At 45.1% G+C, this 22,039-nt stretch overlaps 1 protein-coding gene across 7 annotated transcripts in view; it reads right to left on the bottom strand.

The window, feature by feature from the left end:
- Positions 1–22,039, bottom strand: part of LOC142557092 (membrane cofactor protein-like) — a 76,724-nt gene that overhangs the window by 52,945 nt on the left and 1,740 nt on the right. For all 7 annotated transcript variants that reach the window (XM_075668690.1, XM_075668694.1, XM_075668693.1 and 4 more), the window contains exons 2-4: positions 16,927–17,035; positions 2,532–2,753; positions 183–389 (exon numbers count right to left, since the gene is read on the bottom strand). In XM_075668690.1, coding sequence (XP_075524805.1) covers positions 183–389; positions 2,532–2,753; positions 16,927–16,999 — 502 coding nt within the window. In that variant the 5' untranslated portion in view covers positions 17,000–17,035. The remainder of the gene's footprint in view (positions 1–182; positions 390–2,531; positions 2,754–16,926; positions 17,036–22,039) is intronic.

The raw sequence follows: 22,039 nt of genomic DNA, 5'->3' as shown, positions 1-22,039 counted from the left end.
TATAAGTCTTCATTTTAGGCCATTTTGAAGCAAAGTTATAAGTTGTCAAACTTAATGACAAAAATATGCCCAACTTGATACTTTTCTAGTACCACTGAACAACTGAGCAACTACAGCAGACAAATGTTGGCCTGGTCGGCAAGCTGAGACTACAAAGGACAACGGGCACTCTTATTACTAACCTACACACTTGGGCGCCGGACGGCTCCATTTGCCACTAGACGTGCAGTAGACTTTGTAGCTTGGATCCCACTTTTGGTCGTCGTGCGTCACCAAGTGGTAGCCCGGGTTGCAGGTGAAGTTCACAAAATTAGGGAAGTTAAACACGGGCGGGTAGACTGCCCCATTTTGACAGGAACCACCTGGGCACGGATGACTGCAACTTACGGCTGCAGGCAGAAGGAAGACACAGGTAAAAGTCTTGAAGAAGGGGCCCTAAAACCCTTTAAACAAATCTGCACAGAACTGGTCTGTTTTTTGTTTGTAGACAATGTTTTTATGAACATGTGATCCAAATATCGTTCCTATGCACAGCGTTCCAAATAATGCTCCTGCAGCCTGCAATTAAAGTGACAGCTTGCCTTTTCTTTCAACTTTTTAAAATCACCGCCACTGTTACTGTGGAAGCAGTCATAAGCTCAAAAAAGGGTTTGCAATGGCCATAAGCCGCCCTTTATATTATGCCGCCAATGAAGACTGCCATCGTGATGCCGACCACTTGCCTCATTCTCAGTTTTGCCCTTGCCATGATGAGAAGAAAAAAACCTTTGCAGGTGCAGACCAATCCGAGCAACTCGTACATCCAAGAAGTTGTGTAAGGGAATGTTCACGCCCCTAGAATGTACAACAATGCTGTACCTCAGGGGCAAAGATCGTCTCAACACCATCCTCGCAGGTAACCTGAAAGGGCTGGCGATGATTGGGCTGAGGCCCCCTAAGTTAGCAGCAGGGGGGGGGGGGGGATCCTTTTCGACATTCAATATTTTCGGATATACAGTTAAATATTGTGTATTAGATATTTGCTTTGACTTGAATTTCAGCATTCAAAGTTTTCTAAATACAGTTAAACCTTACTATAACGAAGCCGCATCCAATGCAACAGTAGCATTGTTACGCATATCTGATATTCATCATGAGCATATATTTGCTTGCAATGCTGATATCAAAGATATTGTTGAACTGAACTGAAATCTGGGATTTTACGTTCCAAAACCACGATTTAACTATGAGGCGTTACGTAGTGGGAGACTCCGGATTAATTTTGACCACCACGGTATCTTTAATGTGCCCCCAATGCACAGGACGTGGGCATTCTTGGATTTCGCCTCCATCGAAATGCGGCTGCTGCAGCTGGAATTCGATCCCGCGACTTTGTGCTTAGCAGCGCGACACCGTAGCCGCTAAGCCAACGTGGCGGGTAAAGATAGTGTTACAAGGTATTTGTGTATAAACACACCAACATTGCAGCAGCACCTGGCAGACAGACAGACAGGCAGAAACTTTATTAACATCATTAAGATGATGATGGGAACATAGACAAAAAGCCTTTCATAGGCTTTTTGTCTTGTTTTTGCCTTCTGAAAGGCAGCACAAAGAAGACCCCAGACGAGCTATTGGACGGCCATACTGTTTCGACAGCCTTGTAGTATATTATAAATATAGTCTCTCATCCTTATTACCTGCGTGCAATCCCCAGGACTATATTTTAAATTTACTTCATTAAAAATGATAATTCGTCATATCCATGTTTGTTGTGTTGAGGTTAGACTGTATTCAAATCGAACGAAGATACATATTCTTCCACACACAAGGAGCACTTTAATTACAACACATTGGAAAGAAAAAGAAAGGAGATAAAAAAAGCCTGCGCATATAACTTGCTTAAATAACTTCCTACAATGCTTGAATTTTGTAAAAGCAGTCCCCATTCGTGGATGCACAAATTGTCCACATCATAGCTTTTGCCAGCTGCTCTGTTCCCAATCTCCTCAGCCACACTTTCTTTCTTAAGCCTTCCCTGGGAACACAACTTTTGTGGTATACATGCACAGTTTATTAACGATCGTTTACATTTAGCCACAATAAATAAGCTGCAACAAACTTGGAACAATAAAGACTTGACAAGCAACACAGCTTTAGATTAGAGTAACTTTTGCAGCGACTTTGTTACTGGTTTCACCTGCTTCACGGTCTTGTCTGAACAAACTTGCTTGCAACAAGACTACCATGGCATATAGCGTTTTGTGGCGACATAAACGGGAAGTGCCACAACCATCTTTCCTTTTGCCTGCGTTCTTTGCCATCTTGTGCCACGCCTGACCGCTCTTTGGCCATATTTGGCACTAGCGCCACAAGACTTCAAATTTATGATTCATCATCAGCGCCACTGCGTCTTTAAAATGATTTGAAACATTCTCACAAACATTTGTTGCGAAAGTTGACACAACATTTGTAAAATCATAGAAAGACCCTGAATCTGTAAGCCACAAAATATTCAGCAGAGGTGGTGTGCTTTTCGTACTCCCACTTACCCTTACACACCAGATTCCTTGAATCAAACTCCCATTTGTTGCCGCGGCAGGTGGCGTTCAGTACGTGGGGTCCTGAATAAAGGCCAGAGACATGGTAGCCATTTTGACACTTGTAAGGAGCGATCTCCCCATCCTTGAATGTGTCCTTGAAGGCCCTCGTAGTGTAGTTGCCTTCATAGTGAAGCGTGTTCTCCGTCAGTTCATCCCAGCTGCAATCGGCCACTGCAAGAGAAAGGTAGAGCACATCTCAATACACAGCCGGGTCATTATGCTGCAAAAAAAAAAGCACAGAAAACATCAACAATGATTGTCAATTTGTGCGATTACCAAATGCTTTTAGGAAGCAATGACTTTATTGAGGATTTGTCCGTCGGCAGAAGCCAGCAGAGCATTCTACAACTTCACAGTAAAATCCGGCATCCTCCGCATGGTGGAAAGTGAAGCACCTCTTCACGGCTGGCCTACTACATTTTGCAACCCCCATATCCCTCTACCCTTTAGGACAGTGAGCCATCCTTAGTCAGTGAAGCTTGATGATCATCATTAAAGAACTGATGTGTTTGAAGGCACATATTCCTTGCAGTGAGGATATTTAGGTAGCTTTTGTGGTTTCAACATGCAATTCCATAGAGAACAGAGCCGTTAACCAGCACATCTGCAGTGATGCACAAAAGCCAGTCCATCATATGTGCGTTGTCTCCGGCGAGAGTGCTGGTGTGGAATGCGACTGCCATCCTCCTCTCTTGCAACTGCCACAGACAGTGAGGGCGACAGAAGAAAAGGACAGCTGTTTTTCTCAGGCCCACCACCACAGCATCTAAAGCTTCAGATGCCCCAAATTGCTCAGGCAACAGAACTTGCCTCTCGAAGAGCTATAAAAGCTCGTGCTTGGCGACGCACGCACCCTGCAACTTGGTCGCACAAGAGCAGGTGCCCTTTGCATCGGCACCTTTGTATTGGCAGTCTGACCACCGCCAAGCACCAACCATAACGAAAATAGGTGAAAGAGCTAAAGAGAGCTATTTGCTATTAAAGAATTAAAAGCCATCAAATCGGCCTCCTGGTGCCATTGCTAACAAAGGTAGCCGTTTCCTCCCCTTGGCTGTTGCTGCAACCTGCTATTCATCAAAGCTTGCGTCCTTGGCTTGGCACTGCAGCATGCGCGGCCTACACCATGCTCTTTGAATTGGCGACACCTTGCAGGAGCCATTTCGGAGCAAGTTAACTGTTCTAGAGGCAAATTCTGGGGTTTCACATGCCAGTTACCACAATCTGGTTATGAGGCATGCCGTAGTGGAGGACTATGGACCGATTTTGACCACCTGGGTTTGTTTAATGTGCCCCCCAAACACGCACCCAAGGGGGGGCTCGGGGGGAGCTCCACCCCCACTCCCCGCCCATGCCACCACTTTTTACACACATTCCTAAAGCGCCACCAAATCAATGTTGAGACTTGACATCTATTCGGCGGTCAACATTTTGCTGCCTTTTTCACTCCTTTTGGATGGCGGTAGTTATCGGCATCTCCTGGGATGTGAAGGCCAGTTTCTTCATCAATTCGGTGCCAGCGCAATTAGCTCCAGATGCATTCAGTTGTCATCATCTAATCAATGGTCACATGCATCATTGTTGCTTCGTTAGTTCAACCTTCTTCGTTTAGACTGATCCAGGGACCAGGAAAGGGATTCAGTTCGTGGTCAGCTGGTCTGTATGCATGTGGAACGAGTTGCGGCCAGAGAAAATGCCAACTGCGCTTAACTTTTCTTTTCGTTTCATTATTTCATCGAGTGATGGCTCGCCGCGACGCTGACAAATCCTCCAAAGCACATACGTGTGGTATGGGTTAGATAGGGTGGAAAATAAAATAATGCGAGTCAGCTTCCATCATCAAACCCTGTAATAACCCTTAAACTCATAGGAAATATGACTGTCACCTGTTAACTTGTCTGGTTTTTCCCTAATTGTACAGCTCTTTTCATGCAAAATCGCCAACTGGAAACAAGAGTCGCAAGGGTTTGAGAAGTTAAGCGATCTACTAAGGGAGAGAGCCAAGGCAACAGCCAAACGGGTAGGAAAAGCGAAAATTAACAAATTTAACCGTCGTTTATTAACATATTTATGGATAAACATCTTTTCATTTAAAAATGAAGCAGAGAAAATGCCGCCGGAAGTGAAGGACAATTCCGTGTGTTCTGAATGACACTTCTACACTTATCATTCGAGCCGCCTAACGTAGCCACTTCTCTGCTGTGTTTATGTAGGTGTTTTTCTAACCTTCCACGGTGGGTGCAGTACGTGTAGAATCGCAGCTTCCTGCACTATACGCGGTTGTACGTGACTGGTGGCCACGCATCGCTACGCAACTTCCCAAATAACAATAAGAGTCGGCTGTGGCACTTGTTAGAGCAGTAAACGAGGGATCCAAAAGAACTGTGACTGTTCCGCAAATATATATTTCTCTATAATTCTTCCAGAGCTAATTCGAAAAACGCTACTATAGTCGGATACAACTTAAGTCTGCAATGAAGCTCTGGCCATGCCCTCATAACCGCCATCCACTGTTCCTCCGCGAGGCTGCAAATAATTCGTACTTCAAACTTTTTCTGTTACCCAAATAAGGCAGTAACTACAAAAAAAATTATTAGCGCGGAATTTTATACCTTTTCCTTCGCCTGTTATAGTGGAATGGCGAATGCCTAATTCTTTATTGAACTGAAATAACATACTTGCTTCACTACAACTACCGTATAAACGCGTGTAAGGGCCGCACTTTTTTTTACAAATTCGAGGGCCTATTTTCGGGGTGCGGCCCATACACGCGACATACGAAAAAAAAATTTTTTTTTTTCAAGTAAAAACAGACCAATAAGTGAATGCGCGTTTATTTACAATAATCCTCATCAATCATCACTATTTACAATCAGTCATCATCACTCGCGGAGTCCTCAGACTCCGAGCTGGTGCTGCATTCTTCTGGCTCATCACCCCACAAGTCGTCGTCTTCAGTTCCGTCCAAATTGTTGGAAATCCCGGTCACTTTGAAGCTGCGGGATACAATGTCCGTAGACACCGAATTCCACGCGGTCAAAATCCAGCCCAGCACAGTCGCGAGCGGTGCCCTCTTGAGCCGCCCGGTCGGAGTCTCATCGTGATCGCCGTTTGCAATCCATTCCGAGTATTGCCTCCGGAACTCAACCTTAAAAGGCCGGTTAATGCTCACGTCCAGTGGTTGCAGCACGCCGGTGAGGCCGCCCGGAATAACGGCCATGTCTGTGCGGATACTGCCCAGTTGTTTTTTGACTCTATCCGTCAAATGACCGCGGAAGCTATCCAAGACGAGCAGCGATCGTTTGGCCAACATCGCGCCTGGGCGATTCTGCCAAACGCTCTTGATCCAATCGAGGACGAGCTCATCATCCATCCAGCCCTTTTCTTGGGCTCGAACTACAATTCCCTTGGGGAAAGCCTCATTCGGAATCCTCTTCCTTTTCAAAATCACATACGGGGGCAGCTTCCGCCCGTCTGCAGTGACGCACAGCATAACTGTGCACCGTTGGCGCTCCGCGCCAGTTGTCCGCACAGAAACGCTCTTCTTTCCTTTAAGCTCAACTGTGCAGTTCTCAGGACAGTCGAACCACACGGGGGTCTGGTCGGCGTTTGCTATTTCCGACAACATGTAGTTGTGCTCATGGCGCATCCCGATCACGTACCTTTGAAAGTTCAGCACCTTGTCGGTGTAGTCGGGGGGCAGCCTCTGGCACAGCGTGGTCCTTCGCCGAAAGGATAGGCCCTTCCTCTTTAAAAATCTCCGCAACCAGCCGACGCTACCTTTGAACTCCTCGCGGGGTATGCTTCTCGCACGCGCCAAAGCTTGCGTCTTCACGCGCAGCATGTCCGTCGTCAGCGCATATCCATTGTTCCGCACTTCCATTGCGTAGCGGAACAGCTCTTCTTCGAGCTCAGGATATTTGCATGGCTTGCCTCGAAAAGCACGCCTTTTGGAGCTGGTGGTCTTCAACGCATCCTTCTGGTTGCACCACCTTCGGACGCACTTCTCGTGCACGTTAAATTTTCTACCCGCCGCACGCTTGCCATGGTCGAGGGCAAACTCCACTACCTTCAATTTAAAGCCTGCCGTGTAGCTATTGATATGTTTGCCCATCGTGCTAGAATGGCAACGCTCGATGGCAATTCGTGAAAAATAAAGCAGAGCACACACGAGAGCCGCAACAACAGCGTGCGCCCACGCCAACAACGCTGCTACAACTCGCGTGCCTTCGACAGTCGCAAAACAAAGCCGGGGTGGCCAGCATGGTGGCCAGGGCTGATGATACCGATGACGATATGGATTGCGGAAGCTCGCGGCAGAAAGAAAATATGATGATGATGATGACCCGCGACATCGGCGCCATCCGTGGGCGGCATCTAGAAGCTTCCGTGCGCGCGCATTTTGAAGGCTAATCACACGTGGGTCGTGGAAAGTTCGGGGTGCGGCCCTTACACGGATATTTTTTTTTTAAATATTTGCTTCGGGAAGTTGGGGGTGCGGCCCATACACGGGTGCGGCCCTTACACGCGTTCATACGGTATTTGTTGCGAAGTTTCACTTCAGTTGGGCAGTGAAGTTTCATGAGTAAAATGGGTTCAGCAGTGAAACGAACTGCGCCACAGACTTTTGAAGAGCGAAATGCTGACTCCATACATTATGTCCATGTCTCTTGCACACCTCATTGCTTCCGCCAATGAAAAGACTCTTCAAGAACAGCAGACGCTCCGGAGGTATCAAGTACAAAGCCATTTTGAAAAGGCCGCATGACGACAATTTTGTTTGCTTCTGTGATTGGCTGGCGGAGTAGCACAACTCCGCATGGTACGTGTGCCTTTGTTGCCAACTGCTGTTTCTTTTTTAGTTTTATTCTACTAAAGTAATCTTCATTTTACACTTTCGCCTCTTTACTTGTTCTTGGCAGTGTTTTTCCTGCACTTCTTTCCTGCGTGAGTCCATTGGACGTGGTTCTTTGTCTGCCAAGTAAAGGAGAGGTGTATCGCATAGGTGCACCTGTTAAATACAGCTTATTTCATTTCTCTTTTGTGGATTTACGCGTTTCTTATCGCGAATGGTGGGCGTTATTCACATTTTACTAGTAAAGCTACCCTTCTCAATTGCATAGAAAAGTTACCTTGGTTTGGGTTACCACACTTCAGTTACTATTTTTTCAGATGGCACTACATTATGCCAAACACTGCTTCGGTTACAACCAGTCTAGCTGGCATAAAGATGCAATACAAACATAAAAGGCTTGTAACCATGTTGAATTCCTTTCATTTAAAAAGTTTTCTCTCGCTACTCGATTTCTGACGAAAATGTAGCACCCAAAGAAACCAATCTGCTGCATACCCCACGTTTGTACTACCAGGGTAGAAATTATTGCAATAATGAAAGAAAACCAGCTGTTGTATTCAAGTACGCACATTTGTCAAAAAATAGGCTTAAGCCCTTGTAGCAGACAGCAAGGCCTGCTTGTCGCTGTAATTTGCTTCTTGATTCGTAGAGATACAAAGTGTGCAGGCGCCACGCTGCACACATACATCTATCACACAGCACTGCACACAGCACTCTTTAAAACTGGTACAGCAGGCTGCTCGCTTCTAGTATTTGCAATCCCTATGAGTCTATGGGTCAGTAATTATAACTAACTTCTTCCTTACTAACTTTATGGCCAAAATGTCAATACATGGCTTGCAGAGCACACTCGAAAACAATTTCAATTGTTTGCAACACACTAGCTTTTGTGCAACTCTTTTTTTCCACATTTACCATTTAAGGGGCCCTGAATCACCCCTCGAGCTTGGTGAAAAAAAAAAAAAAAAAAAAGACTCTCTCCGAATGGCGTGTGCTGCTGTGAGTACCTGTCAAAGTTTGCACTCGTGCATGGCGTGTGGGGCTCACAAGTGGAGCACAAAGTCACCTTTTTCCCATAGACCATCTCCTCATGGTGCAGCGGTGGCGTAGAGGTAGAACACTCGCCTCGCGTGCAAGAGGTCCGTGGTTCGAATCCCGGTGCCGGCAATTTTCCACCGGATTAAAAAAAAAAAAAAAATCCGCGTGTTGATAAAATTGCACAAAAAGGCCTGGAGTGTGGCCTGATCCCGGTGACCAGAACCGGTAACGCACTCCCTCACCAGAGCAGGATTGGCCACCCTGGTGCAGTACTTGGCCACAACCTCCTATGAACACAACAATCAAACCCCGGCCCTCAGTCCCCAGCAGCTGCGAAGCAACTGACCACGGCGGCGGTCAGACCTGCGACGCAGCAGAGGGTGCTAAGAATCACTGGCTCCGGACAGGCCGCCATTGGAATATGAACCTGGCAACGTTTAACGCTAGAACGTTATCTAGTGAGGCGAGTCTAGCAGTGCTATTGGAGGAATTAGAGGGAAGTAAATGGGATATAATAGGGCTCAGTGAAGTTAGGAGGCCGAAAGAAGCATATACAGTGCTAAATAGCAGGCACGTCCTGTGCTACCGGGGCTTAGCGGATAGAAGAGAACTAGGAGTCGGATTCCTGATTAATAAGAATATAGCTGGTAACATACAGGAATTCTATAGCATTAACGAGAGGGTGGCAGGTCTTGTTGTGAAACTTAATAAGAGGTACAAAATGAAGATTGTACAGGTCTACGCCCCTACATCCAGTCATGATGACCAGGAAGTCGAAAGCTTCTATGAAGACGTGGAATCGGCGGTGGGGAGAGTGAAAACTAAATACACTGTACTAATGGGCGACTTTAATGCCAAGGTAGGCAAGAAGCAGGCTGGAGACAAGGCAGTGGGGGAATATGGCATAGGCACTAGGAATAGCAGGGGAGAGTTATTAGTAGAGTTTGCGGAAAAGAATAATATGAGGATAATGAATACCTTCTTCCGCAAGCGGGATAGCCGAAAGTGGACGTGGAGGAGCCCGAACGGCGAGACTAGAAATGAAATAGACTTCATACTCTGCGCTAACCCTGGCATCATACAAGATGTGGACGTGCTCGGCAAGGTGCGCTGCAGTGACCACAGGATGGTAAGAACTCGAATTAGCCTAGACCTGAGGAGGGAACGGAAGAAACTGGTACATAAGAAGCCGATTAATGAGTTAGCGGTAAGAGGCAAAATAGAGGAATTCCAGATCAAGCTACAGAACAGGTATTCAGCTTTAACTCAGGAAGAGGACCTTAGTGTTGAAGCAATGAACGACAATCTAGTGGGCATCATTAAGGAGTGTGCAATGGAAGTCGGTGGTAACTCCGTTAGGCAGAATACCAGCAAACTATCGCAGGAGACGAAAGATCTGATCAAGAAACGCCAATGTATGAAAGCATCTAACCCTACAGCTAGAATAGAACTGGCAGAACTTTCAAAGTTAATCAACAAGCGTAAGACAGCTGACATAAGGAAGTATAATATGGATAGAATTGAACATGCTCTCAGGAGCGGAGGAAGCCTAAAAACAGTGAAGAAGAAACTAGGAATTGGCAAGAATCAGATGTATGTGTTAAGAGACAAAGCCGGCAATATAATTACTAATATGGATGAGATAGTTCAAGTGGCTGAGGAGTTCTATAGAGATTTATACAGTACCAGTGGCACCCACGATGATAATGGAAGAGAAAATTGTCTAGAGGAATTCGAAATCCCGAAGGTAACGCCGGAAGAAGTAAAGAAAGCCTTAGGAGATATGCAAAGGGGGAAGGCAGCTGGGGAGGATCAGGTAACAGCAGATTTGTTGAAGGATGGTGGACAGATTGTTCTAGAGAAACTGGCCACGCTGTATACGCAATGCCTCATGACCACGAGCGTACCGGAATCTTGGAAGAACGCTAACATAATCCTAATCCATAAGAAAGGGGACGCCAAAGACTTGAAAAATTATAGACCGATCAGCTTACTGTCCGTTGCCTACAAATTATTTACTAAGGTAATTGCAAATAGAATCAGGAACACCTTAGACTTCTGTCAACCAAAGGACCAGGCAGGATTCCGTAAAGGCTACTCAACAATAGACCATATTCACACTATCAATCAAGTGATAGAGAAATGTGCAGAATATAACCAACCCTTATATATAGCTTTCATTGATTACGAGAAAGCGTTTGATTCAGTCGAAACCTCAGCAGTCATGGAGGCATTACGGAATCAGGGTGTAGATGAGCCATATGTAAAAATACTGGAAGATATCTATAGCGGCTCCACAGCCACCATAGTCCTCCATAAAGCAAGCAACAAAATCCCAATAAAGAAAGGCGTCAGGCAGGGAGATACGATATCTCCAATGCTATTCACAGCGTGTTTACAGGAGGTATTCAGAGACCTGGATTGGGAAGAATTGGGGATAAAAGTTAATGGAGAATACCTTAGTAACTTGCGATTCGCTGATGATATTGCCTTGCTTAGTAACTCAGGGGACCAATTGCAATGCATGCTCACTGACCTGGAGAGGCAAAGCAGAAGAGTAGGTCTAAAAATTAATATGCAGAAAACTAAAGTAATGCTTAACAGTCTCGGGAGAGAACAGCAATTTACAATAGGCAGCGAAGCACTGGAAGTCGTAAGGGAATACATCTACTTAGGGCAGGTAGTGACGGCGGATCCGGATCATGAGACGGAAATAATCAGAAGAATAAGAATGGGCTGGAGTGCGTTTGGCAGGCACTCCCAAACCATGAACAGCAGGTTGCCGTTATCCCTCAAGAGAAAAGTATATAATAGCTGTGTCTTACCAGTACTCACCTACGGGGCAGAAACCTGGAGGCTTACGAAAAGGGTTCTACTCAAATTGAGGACGACACAACGAGCTATGGAAAGAAGAAGGATAGGTGTAACTTTAAGGGATAAGAAAAGAGCCGATTGGGTGAGGGAACAAACGCGAGTTAATGACATCTTAGTTGAAATCAAGAAAAAGAAATGGGCATGGGCAGGACATGTAATGAGGAGGGAAGATAACCGATGGTCATTAAGGGTTACGGACTGGATCCCAAGGGAAGGGAAGCGTAGCAGGGGGCGGCAGAAAGTTAGGTGGGCGGATGAGATTAAGAAGTTTGCAGGGACGGCATGGCCACAATTAGTACATGACCGGGTTTGTTGGAGAAGTATGGGAGAGGCCTTTGCCCTGCAGTGGGCGTAACCAGGCTGATGATGATGATGATCTCCTCATCCTTTTGGGGCGGCCGGTGGCAGCCCCCTGATGTCAGTGGGCAGAGTCATTTAGAGCACTGCCATATGTCATTCGCTGACATAAATGAAAAAGAGTGTTTGGATCAGTGCGCTTCCTCCTGCTATTACAGTGTATATTTATTGATGCTATTTACTAAACAGACTGAAGTAAGCACAAATATATGTTTCGAATTTCAACAAGAATTATATACATCTGGAATAAGCCGAGTATCGTCTGCTCACACTTGGCTGCACCCACCCACGCCGGAATTAAACTTCAGCCACACTGCTCATCGGTGTCGTAGCCGTTGGGTCTCTCTAATTTCGGTTGTTTTGAACACTCAACTAGCCTCGAACCACGCAATACTGAAGGTCAGAGCACACATATGCTTGCCAGCGCACGCCCACTCCTGGCAGCTCCTGGATAGACGACTTGGCAGATGTGGCTTTGTATTGAGCTGTTGACAGTGCTGCTAAATGTGCAATTCGGATGTGGCTACTATCAGCTGGCCCAGCTGCTGCAGGCCAAAGCCTGTCCGCACCACACAACATGGCCAGACTGGAGCACACGAGCACCAGCACGCACTCCAAGCCTGTTTTGCATAGCAAATGCACTACAGTTGCATGTAGCTGCGTCTGCTACATAACGTAGATATTGCGGACACCGTAGGTGGCCGTCTGATGCTCCACCTACTTTCTTCACACGAGGAGTGGCACGACAGAGTGTTGTGCTCATAGACTCCACCCCATTCCCAGCCCCAACTCCCTCAAGAAGACGTTGTCTTTCATCAACTTCAACCAGAGGTTGAATTACCCCCAATTTTTTTTTGTGTCCTGTTCCTTGTGCACAGTTTCAATGAATACAATGCTACTCTGCCAAGTTTGCCACTTTTCTACCATCAACAGCATCCAGCAGCAGTACGGCAGTCAGATGTAAGGGTCCCTCTCTCAGTCGCAGGCACAAACGCCACCACATGAAAACACTTGCCAGCGCATTAAGACAACTGCTCATGAGGACCGCAGTTTCAAGAGACTGAAATAGTATTAACATAACATTTTCAATTTTATTTTTATTTTCAGGTTCTTAACCTTGAAATCCTAGAGAATATGCTTGAAGGGCTCAGAACGCCTTAAATAATCTGCTAAAATAGCTTTCCTATGAACCAGTTTAGGTTCCATTTCCCAGGAGGTCTATGTTATTAAAAATTAAATCCTGGAGTTTTATGATCCAAAACTACATTCTGATTGTGAGGCACGCTGTAGTAAGGGACTGCCGGATTAATTCTGACCACCTGGGGTTCTTTACCATGCACACAATACATGGCCCACAAGTGTTCTGGAATTTCAGCCCAATCAAAATGTGGTTGCAGTGGTCCGGATTTTATCCCACCACCTCAGCTTAACGCCCTAGCCACTAAAGCCACCACGGCGGGTGGAGGTGTATGTGTCGCAACGCCATGACTCGAAAGGTAATCGCATGGGATCGGGACGTCGCAACGGTTTGGCATTCGTTCCAGCTCATTTGGTCATCTGTTGTACTACTACTCGTAGCATGGCCTAATGCAGGCGGCACAGGAGATGACCGAGTCAAACCGGAGCGAGGAACGTAACTTCACATGTTCTGCACCACATTTAATTGCACCTTCAGAACCATGGAAAGCGCACAGCTAAAGAATAGATTAGGAATGCTTAGTTCTTCAGTTAGTTTTGTCTAGTTTTCAAAATGTGGGCCCCATGTATGGCTGTTCGGGCTTGTTGGTACAGCATATTGGCGAATTGCAGCGCAGATATAGACAACAACAACAAAAAAGATGAGACGACAGATGTATGCTTGCGACCAGTGTCCCTTGTAAGATCTCTGAACACGTAATTTATTCTTACCTGGTTAACTTTCTCGAAGCTAATGCTTTTTTCACATCTCTTCAGCATGGTTTCAGGAAGACATTCTATCGTGAAACGCAGTTAATTTCATTTGCTAAAAACCCTTCGTAGCTCTAGACTTGGGATTTTATATTGATTGTGTGTTCCAAGATTTCTCTAAAGCTTTTGACCTTGTCTGCCATGAAACACTTTGTCTTAAGCTGAGTAAACTAAATCTTGACCCTAATATTCTTGTACGGATAAAAAACTTTTTGTTAAAGCGACAGCAATTTGTAACTGCTAATGGCTACGATTCTTCTTTCTGTCCCGTCCTTTCAGGAGTGCCCCAAGGTTCTGTCCTTGGACCCGTTCTTTTCCTAATTTACATAATTGATTTAGCTGATTGTATTAACTCTTCTATTAGGCTTTTTACAGAGGAATGTGTTGTATATCGCATGATTTCCTTTAATACTGACACATCACCACTACAGACTGACCTTAACAATATCTCTGATTGGTGTAGCACATGGCAAATGAAACTCAATGCGACGAAGTGCAATCTAATGAAAATTTCTCTGAAACATTCCACTGACACTTTTAAGTATAACATAAATAGTCCCCCTCTTGAAGAAGTGATTATGGACAAATACATAGGGGTCCACATTAATTCTAACCTGTCTTGGCAATGTGCGTCTTGGCAACCACAAATTAATTATATTGTCCACAATGCTAACCGCATGTTTGGGTACCTGCGCCGTAACTTTTAAATGGCCCCTTTCTATCTTAGACCCCTTCTTTATAAATCTTTTGTTAATTCCAAACTAGAATATGCATTAGCTATGTGGGATCCATTTACTGAAAGCCTTGTCAGTCACCTTGAAGCTGTACAAAATCGTCGTGCTCGCTTCAGTTTTTCCAACTACTCCAATCTATCTAGCGTTTCACCCGTGAAAATATTGTTGCCGCTTCTGTCCCTTTCCTTGCGCAGGAACATAGCATGTCTCTCCTTATTTCATAAGATTTACTACCATAACTCTCGTGTTAAGCAAGAATTACTTTCCCATCCTTCATATCATCTTGTATTGACCACGGTAATAAAATGTTTGTTCCTCATCACGCTAACCAACACTTTCATTCTTTCATTCCTCAAACTTGTAATGATTGGAACCACTTGCCCACCTCCACTGCATCTATTATGGACCCCAGTGACTTTAAAAATGCACTTCAATATGTTACCCTATATTTGCTTTGTGTTCTTTTTTTTATATTTATTGTTACCACTCTTTTCTGTAATGGCCTGCAGGCCCTGAAGGTGTTCAAATAAATAAATAGACAAATGAACTCGTTTTACTACAACACTTGACGCATAATACTGAAATTTGCAGCGCAGCACAGATCAAATCAGAAGTGGTTCAGGACATATGAGAGACACTTTAAATATTATTATTGCCATCAGTGCTTCTGCTTTCAATGCAGTATCTTATCACGCAGAACTGTGCACACAGTGCCCGAAGAGGTTAGGTGTGATCTTGTGATTATAGGTAGATTACAAAGAGAAAATGAAGACCATACTTCCATTTCTTGAATTTCACGCCGAAAGCCCATCGCTTGCACATCAGTACAATGTCAGATTGTGAAGTATATTGTCTTGTGTTTGTGGCATTGCAGTTCGATTGACTTGCCAAATTGAGTCTTTGCTTCTTCTATGATGCAATGCAGTCAACTTTTATTGACAAAAATCAAACCAGGCCCGACCAGATGCCATCAAAATTCGCGCCACAGCAAGCTGGTGTAGAAGTTTAAAGGAAGCACCGCCACCCGCCTTTCATATTTTTTACTTCTTTGGTTTGTTGAGCATCCTCTCACGGTAAGAGTGGCTTTCTTGGCATTCTTGAAAGGCAAGTTTCTAATGGAGCTCAAACTTAATTTTGCCTTCACAGTGTCCATTTAGGAGAAGCATACGAAGCTGGAACTTACAACGTGTCATGTCTGTGGGCTTCCGCGGGCAGAGGGCAGACAATACTGAAGCATGGTTTCATTTCATGGCAGCGACCTAGCAGCTTCAAAACAACATGATGACAGACAGACGGTTACAGGAAGAAAACGCCTGCACCGCGACAGCGGCAGGCACTTATAAACACGAACAGTGGGCAAGAAGAGTGCGTGGCGATATGAGCCGCGCGACCGAGCAGAATGGTATGTAGCATCATCCCAAGAGGACATGCATAGATATGCCACACAATGTTGCAGGCATATAACCCTCCTTTATTTTGACAGCTAAGCAATGGATGCTACACACTCTTTAGCTGACAGGGCAGGCGTTGTAGTTTCGACCTACTCACTTTCATAAATTATAGCCCCCCTGATGAATGCCATAACAACAAATTGTGACACGTTGATAAAGGCCTTACTGCACGTTGCTGTTATTTGTAAAAATGTGCTGCATTTTTTGCTTGCCCTTGTATCACTGAAGTCCGGCTGTGCCAAGTGAGCATTCGAGAGAGTTCAACGTCAAGCCCAACCCTTTACATGGGAGGGCGGCTTAGCGAGAACCTTATTTGCAATGTGTACATGATTTCAACTTCAGCATGATGCACATGATGTTGTGAGGTCTCAACAGTGCCCTTGGGACAAAGGAATAACAATGCAGTAGTGTGAAAAATCCCAAGGGCATTTACTGCACCTTTCACGCAATAATGCCAGCTAGCCGAATTACTACTAATAGAACATGTCGATGGCACTGGCGAATCGAGGAAGTAAAGCTCATCACAACAGCATATCGAGCGAATATGTTTGCCTCCATGCTGGACACCGACGCCTCATTGTTCAAACAACTGTGTTCATTCATCCTGGTGTCCCACTCTGAAGACTCTCAGAGGAAAGCCCTGCAAAGCGTGCTGGTAGGAGCACGAAATGTCCGGGCACACAGCCCATCCCGAGACGAAGAGGTTGAGGCTACTTCCTTTTGTACCAGAGTAACGTTGCCGTTAGGGGACGTTAGCAGCACAACACTCGCGCTATCTCTTGTACCATTCTGCAACTACACCGAGAGCCAGCAGCATGCCGCCATGCAGGGAAGCCGGATTACAGGAGATACCAGCCGTGCAGGGAAAACAATATCAGGGGACGTGCTAGAGTCGAGCGTTCCCACAACGTGCACCACGACACATTCCATAAATTGTGACCAATTACCAGGAATGCGGTGCCCTCTGAGTGATCGACGTGGTGCCCCCTGAGTGACCCACAGTTTTGGCGTCACCAAGCAGGCATTTATAGAATAGATGAGGCTATGCTGCGGGACAACACATGTGTTGCAGACACGGGTAACGCACATACCTGCAAGCAACGCCAACAGGACGAGGAGAAGCATGATCTGCAGGAGGATGACATGCCACCTCCATGACTGCATATTGCCGCCGTCACTGCCACCGTTGCAGCCGCCAACCTGCGTGTTGTGGAAGGCACAAGACAACAATACAGAACGCACCTGGCAAGGGTTAAGTGTGTGGTCCCTAGATGCGGACACATGTACACACTCAGACTATTCACACGGCGAAGTTTGTCACATCAACAAAGTCCCACTTGCAGAAATACAAAGAGTGCAACCAGTTTCAAAATGTTTATCTCCACGACCTGCCATGGAACGCAGTGGTGTTCCACACAGTTTTGTCCACAGCGAAGGCTGATGACATGCTTTAATAAACGGAATGCCAATGTTATTGCCATACATTTGCACAGAAATACAATTGAGCTCCATAACGAAGCTGTATTCGACACAAAAATACCTTCATTATGTTTAATATTCATTACAGACATCTATTAATTACATGGTATTAGTCATAAACATTTCATAATTACTTTGTTGTATCCAAAACTCATTAAATCTGTTTCTTATACCGAGGTTCACCTACCTCTAAACTCCTGCATCAGTTTCAGCTTACAGAATGCAAGATATCAGCTGCTATGACAAACATGCAGGGCAATGATCTATGAAGGCTAATCAAGCAGCATTTGGCAAGTATCTAAAAAAAATGATGAACGCGCTGTGCCATACTTTCTGCACCATGATAGGCAATTGGTCTGTGTGCAAACGGAAACTTTGGCCTTGCAAACAGACCAAGGGCATACTATTCAGGCACAGAAAGCAATTCATTGCATGTGCAAAGCAGGTTGTATATTCACTACAGCGACAATGCAAAGCAAGCTTGCTATCTCTAGAAGTCTTGTCTCACATTGTTGCTAGTGCAAAAGTAAAGTTTGAAACGGCGCTTAAGCACCGTAACAACTCCAAAACATATCTGAGGTGTTCACAATTGACAGCTCAAGAGGTTATTGTGTCACCAGCCCTTTATAAAAAGAAAATGAGTTCCTTGCCACGACGTTGTGACATGCATGCGTGATGGGAACACCTAATGCGCTGACTTTTCGGAATCATTTCATGCTCATTTAGTGTTGGCATCATTTTCTCTATACATAAGAGGCAAGCGTGATAATGCAAAACAGATATTAACCAGCGTGATGCCTTGTGGCATCACGCTGTGACACTTGTGGCAGCACGAAGCACAGGGATTAGTGATAACAGATATACATGAGACAGAGCTGATAGCTCGAGCCAACTAGATGCTGTAAAAAAAATTCTACAGAAATCGCACGTGATCGGTCTGTTCACAGCACACACTTAATTTAAAACTTGCCCTTTTAAAGCTCACCCTTTGGGGGACACGTACGCGCTTTATTAGTGATGCTTTAACTTTAGGCGCAGCACACAAGTAGCAGCAAACTAGGAACAGTAGAAACAAGCAAGTAACACATTGTTTTTCGATCACAGTAACTTCTTCACCAACTCTGCTCTTGCCAATTTCGCCTGCTTCGGGAACTCGTCTGTATTTTTAAAAATTTATTTTTGACATACTGCAGGCAATCTTTGGCTATAGCAGGACTATCAATAACATCATAAGTGAATTGCAGACAAAGATTGGTCTGGAGCAAAGAACGAGCATTGCCGGGCAACGCATACCAACATTGAATTGTTGAGGGAAAAAAGCTAGGTTTGTACATGTCAGTTGGTTGCAATGGCAAAAGATTTAGGCTGTGAGAGCTATGGGTGCAGGAACATTCAGCAAACTTCTAAGTGGGTAGAGTATGGATAGTTAGTTATATAAGCCGTGCAGGAACTTTATGCTTTTGTTGTGGCGACATGTTACCAGAGTGGTTAAGTTGAGATTAGAGAGGTTAAAAGGTGAAAAAAATCGTAGCGACGATAGATAAAGAGAACAGCTTTCTTCTTTACGAGCCTAATCTTGTTGATATCAGTTTTATGAAAAGGGTTCTGAATTATAGATGCATATTCATGGAGTGGGTGGATTAGTGTTTTATATGTTAGCAGTTCAGTTTCTTGAGGAGTCCATAAAGAGCGCATTGGAGATAGCCAAGCTTTTTTTTAATGGTTCAGTACATATTACTTCAATAGGGGTCTTCACATCAAATTTCATCCTCGCACTCGCGCTGTGCGGGGTAACGTCTTGTTTGCGATGGCACCTCTTCAGAACACTGGTAATTACTGTTGTTTTGTTAACTGCCATAACAGCAATGTAAACACAGAATGGTTGATGCCACCAGTGAAATTCTACGGATTCCCAAGAAAATGGTACAAAAAAGGCAGCCAACAGACGGATTACTGCAGTGCGCCGAACAAAGTAAGTAGAAACCTGGAAAACGAAGAGATCTCGTTCACTGATCGCTCGTGAGTGCATGATGACTTTTTGCATGCAATCCACAACATGAATTTCATGATTACTTAGTATATAATCTTTTTCTTCAAATAAAAGCTATCAGTTGTTAGACCAGCACTTGTGCTGTCTTCTTTCTTGTGTTTCATTTGTGCATGCACTGCAAAAGAATGGAAACAACTTTGCTCGCATGCGCTAGCAGTGGTCGGAGTCGATAAGTGCCGAGAAATTGAATAGGTGCACGGTACATTGAATATGACTGGAGTTCATTCTTGCATCATCACTGCACTGATCAAATGAGTTACTGGGAGATACATGCCCACATCTTGGCCACATCAGCATTAAAATTAAATTATAGGATTTTGTGTGCCAAAACCACTATCTGATTACGAGGCAGATTGTGAGGATGCAGAGAAGGGGACTCCAGAGCAATTTGGACCAACTAGGGTACTTTAATGTGCTCCTAAATTTAAGTACACGGGTGTTTTCACATTTCGCCCCCATCGAAATTGTGGCCGGGATTCAATCCCACGACCTCGTGCTTAGAAGCCCAACACCACAGCCACTAAGCAACAGTCACACCGGCACTGGTGAAGCAGAAATGATTACTTATGCTTTCAACTTTGACCTTTTTAGCCTCGTTAAAAAATTGAAGCTATTTACGCTGCTGCTACTCTATAATGAAGGGAATGTACTAGTTAATGTTGTGTACACATTTTATATTTGTGCTGTGCGGCAATATATCTTGTATATTTCCGCACAGTGCCAAAAGAAGTTTGTGGTCGCCAACAGAGACAATGCGGATTAGTAGCAGCCATTTTGTGGGAAACTGCAAAAATGACTTTAGCCAACACCCATCGTATGCGGCAACAATTCTTTCCGGCGGCACATACGATGTTATCTCTGCTTACCGCTCTGCATCACCTACATGGCTAAGCAGACGCTGACCTTTCGCCACATTGCAGCCACGAAAATAGTCGTCAACTGCACAGACCTTCTTAAAGGCTGATCGAAGCGTCTGCATTGTGCACACATCCTTCGAATGAAACGTCCACACACAGACACACACCACGCATGATATGAAACCTGTGCAGTGCAGCAAACAACCAAGGCGGTGTGACTGAGAGGTTGGAGAGGTGGACACCAGCTCGTTGAAATTTTAGCCCACATGCGGCGCTCTCACGCCGACGCAGCGCCGGCGCTCGGCAGTGCCATTGTTGTCTATATGTTTGGTCCAAGATAAACTGTGAGTAAATAAGAGTTTGAGGTGCTCATATTCAGGTACCTTTAGTAGAAAGGAGTTATTGAAAAAGTATGAGAAAACGGAAGGAGTTAAATGCCTTGTGAATGCCATGGAAATGGTTTTGGTGAAGATTATACTATCTGCCAGTTGTTACACCATGAGCAGAAGTGCGATAGTACATTGTTAAGAACGGTATGGTCTTCAGGGGAGTTAATAATGTGGTAGAGTGTGCACTCATCAGCATAGAGACATATGTTAGTAATTATATTTTGTGGCAAGTAGTGGAGTTCGGAATTGTTTGTGCGGACGGCTGCACGCAAGGGTCGTGTAGGGTGGTCAAAAGAGACGTGTGGTTCGACACCAAGACGGCGGCGGAGAGTTATAGCCATCAAGGGTGGGGGACCCGCTGTTTATGAAGAGTGCGTAAGCGGGTTGACTGTGAGTTGGGCTTCCGCCAGTCGGGTCGCGGAAGCAGTGCCCTGGCCTTGAAGTCAACCCCTCGCTGCTGAACCGCACCATGCCGAGACATTCCGCAAACTGTCCAGATGCCCTAAAGGGGCGTGGAAGTGCTTTCTTCAGGGAAGTGTGTCTTGCGAGGTTGTGAGACAAAAGGGGACTCGTTGCACTGCCAAGGATTTGTGGCAACGGCCTTGACGTATTGGAACTCCTGATAGTGTCACCCTGGAGCCCTGTTGTGTGCACACTGCGCGCACCGCAGTGTGATTGGACAAACAACGGGGCGAGAGGGTTGTTGGGGATGCTTTTAGGTACATGTAGGGCCGTTGGAAGGGGATTCGGTGGAGATTCAGTTAAGAGAAAGAAGACCAAATTCTAACTTTTGACTTGTAGTTTGATGTCCGTGTAAATACTTTCCATTTTATTGCTTGCCTATTCTACCTTAATAAACAGTTAACCCCTTTGCAATCAGCGACACTGGCTTGCCTACTGTAACGTGACTTCGCGACATCCACAACATCTTCAAGTTTCCCTCACTGACATCGAGGCCACCATCAACTCAAGTCATTAATGTAAAGCAGAAAGAGAAGTGGGCTGAGGACTGTCGCTTGGAGCACGCCGGAGGAAACATTATCAATAAGGGAGTTAAAAGCATTATAGAGTACATATTGGGAACAGTCGGACAGAAAACTGGCAATCCAGTCTACAAGTTTAGCACTATTTAGGATGAGGGCGAGTTTAAATAGTAGTTTATGGTGAATCACAGTGTCGAATGCTTTAGACAGATCAATGGAAATTGCATCAACCTGTGTACCAAGGTCTAGTGCTTTAGCAATGTCATGCATGAATTCAACCAGCTTAACACCAATTTAACACCACGACGAAAACCATGCTGACAGTAACTTAGTATGTTAGAAATTGGTCGGTAGTTAACATCTGCTTATTACCAGATTTGTGCAGAGGTAGAATTTTAGCACATCACCATGAAGAAGAAACAAAGGCGGTTGCTAATGATTGGTTA

This window comes from Dermacentor variabilis, chromosome 9 (genome assembly GCF_050947875.1).
Source record: "Dermacentor variabilis isolate Ectoservices chromosome 9, ASM5094787v1, whole genome shotgun sequence".
Classification (NCBI taxonomy): domain Eukaryota; kingdom Metazoa; phylum Arthropoda; class Arachnida; order Ixodida; family Ixodidae; genus Dermacentor; species Dermacentor variabilis.
This window is presented reverse-complemented; position numbering and strand designations above follow the sequence as displayed.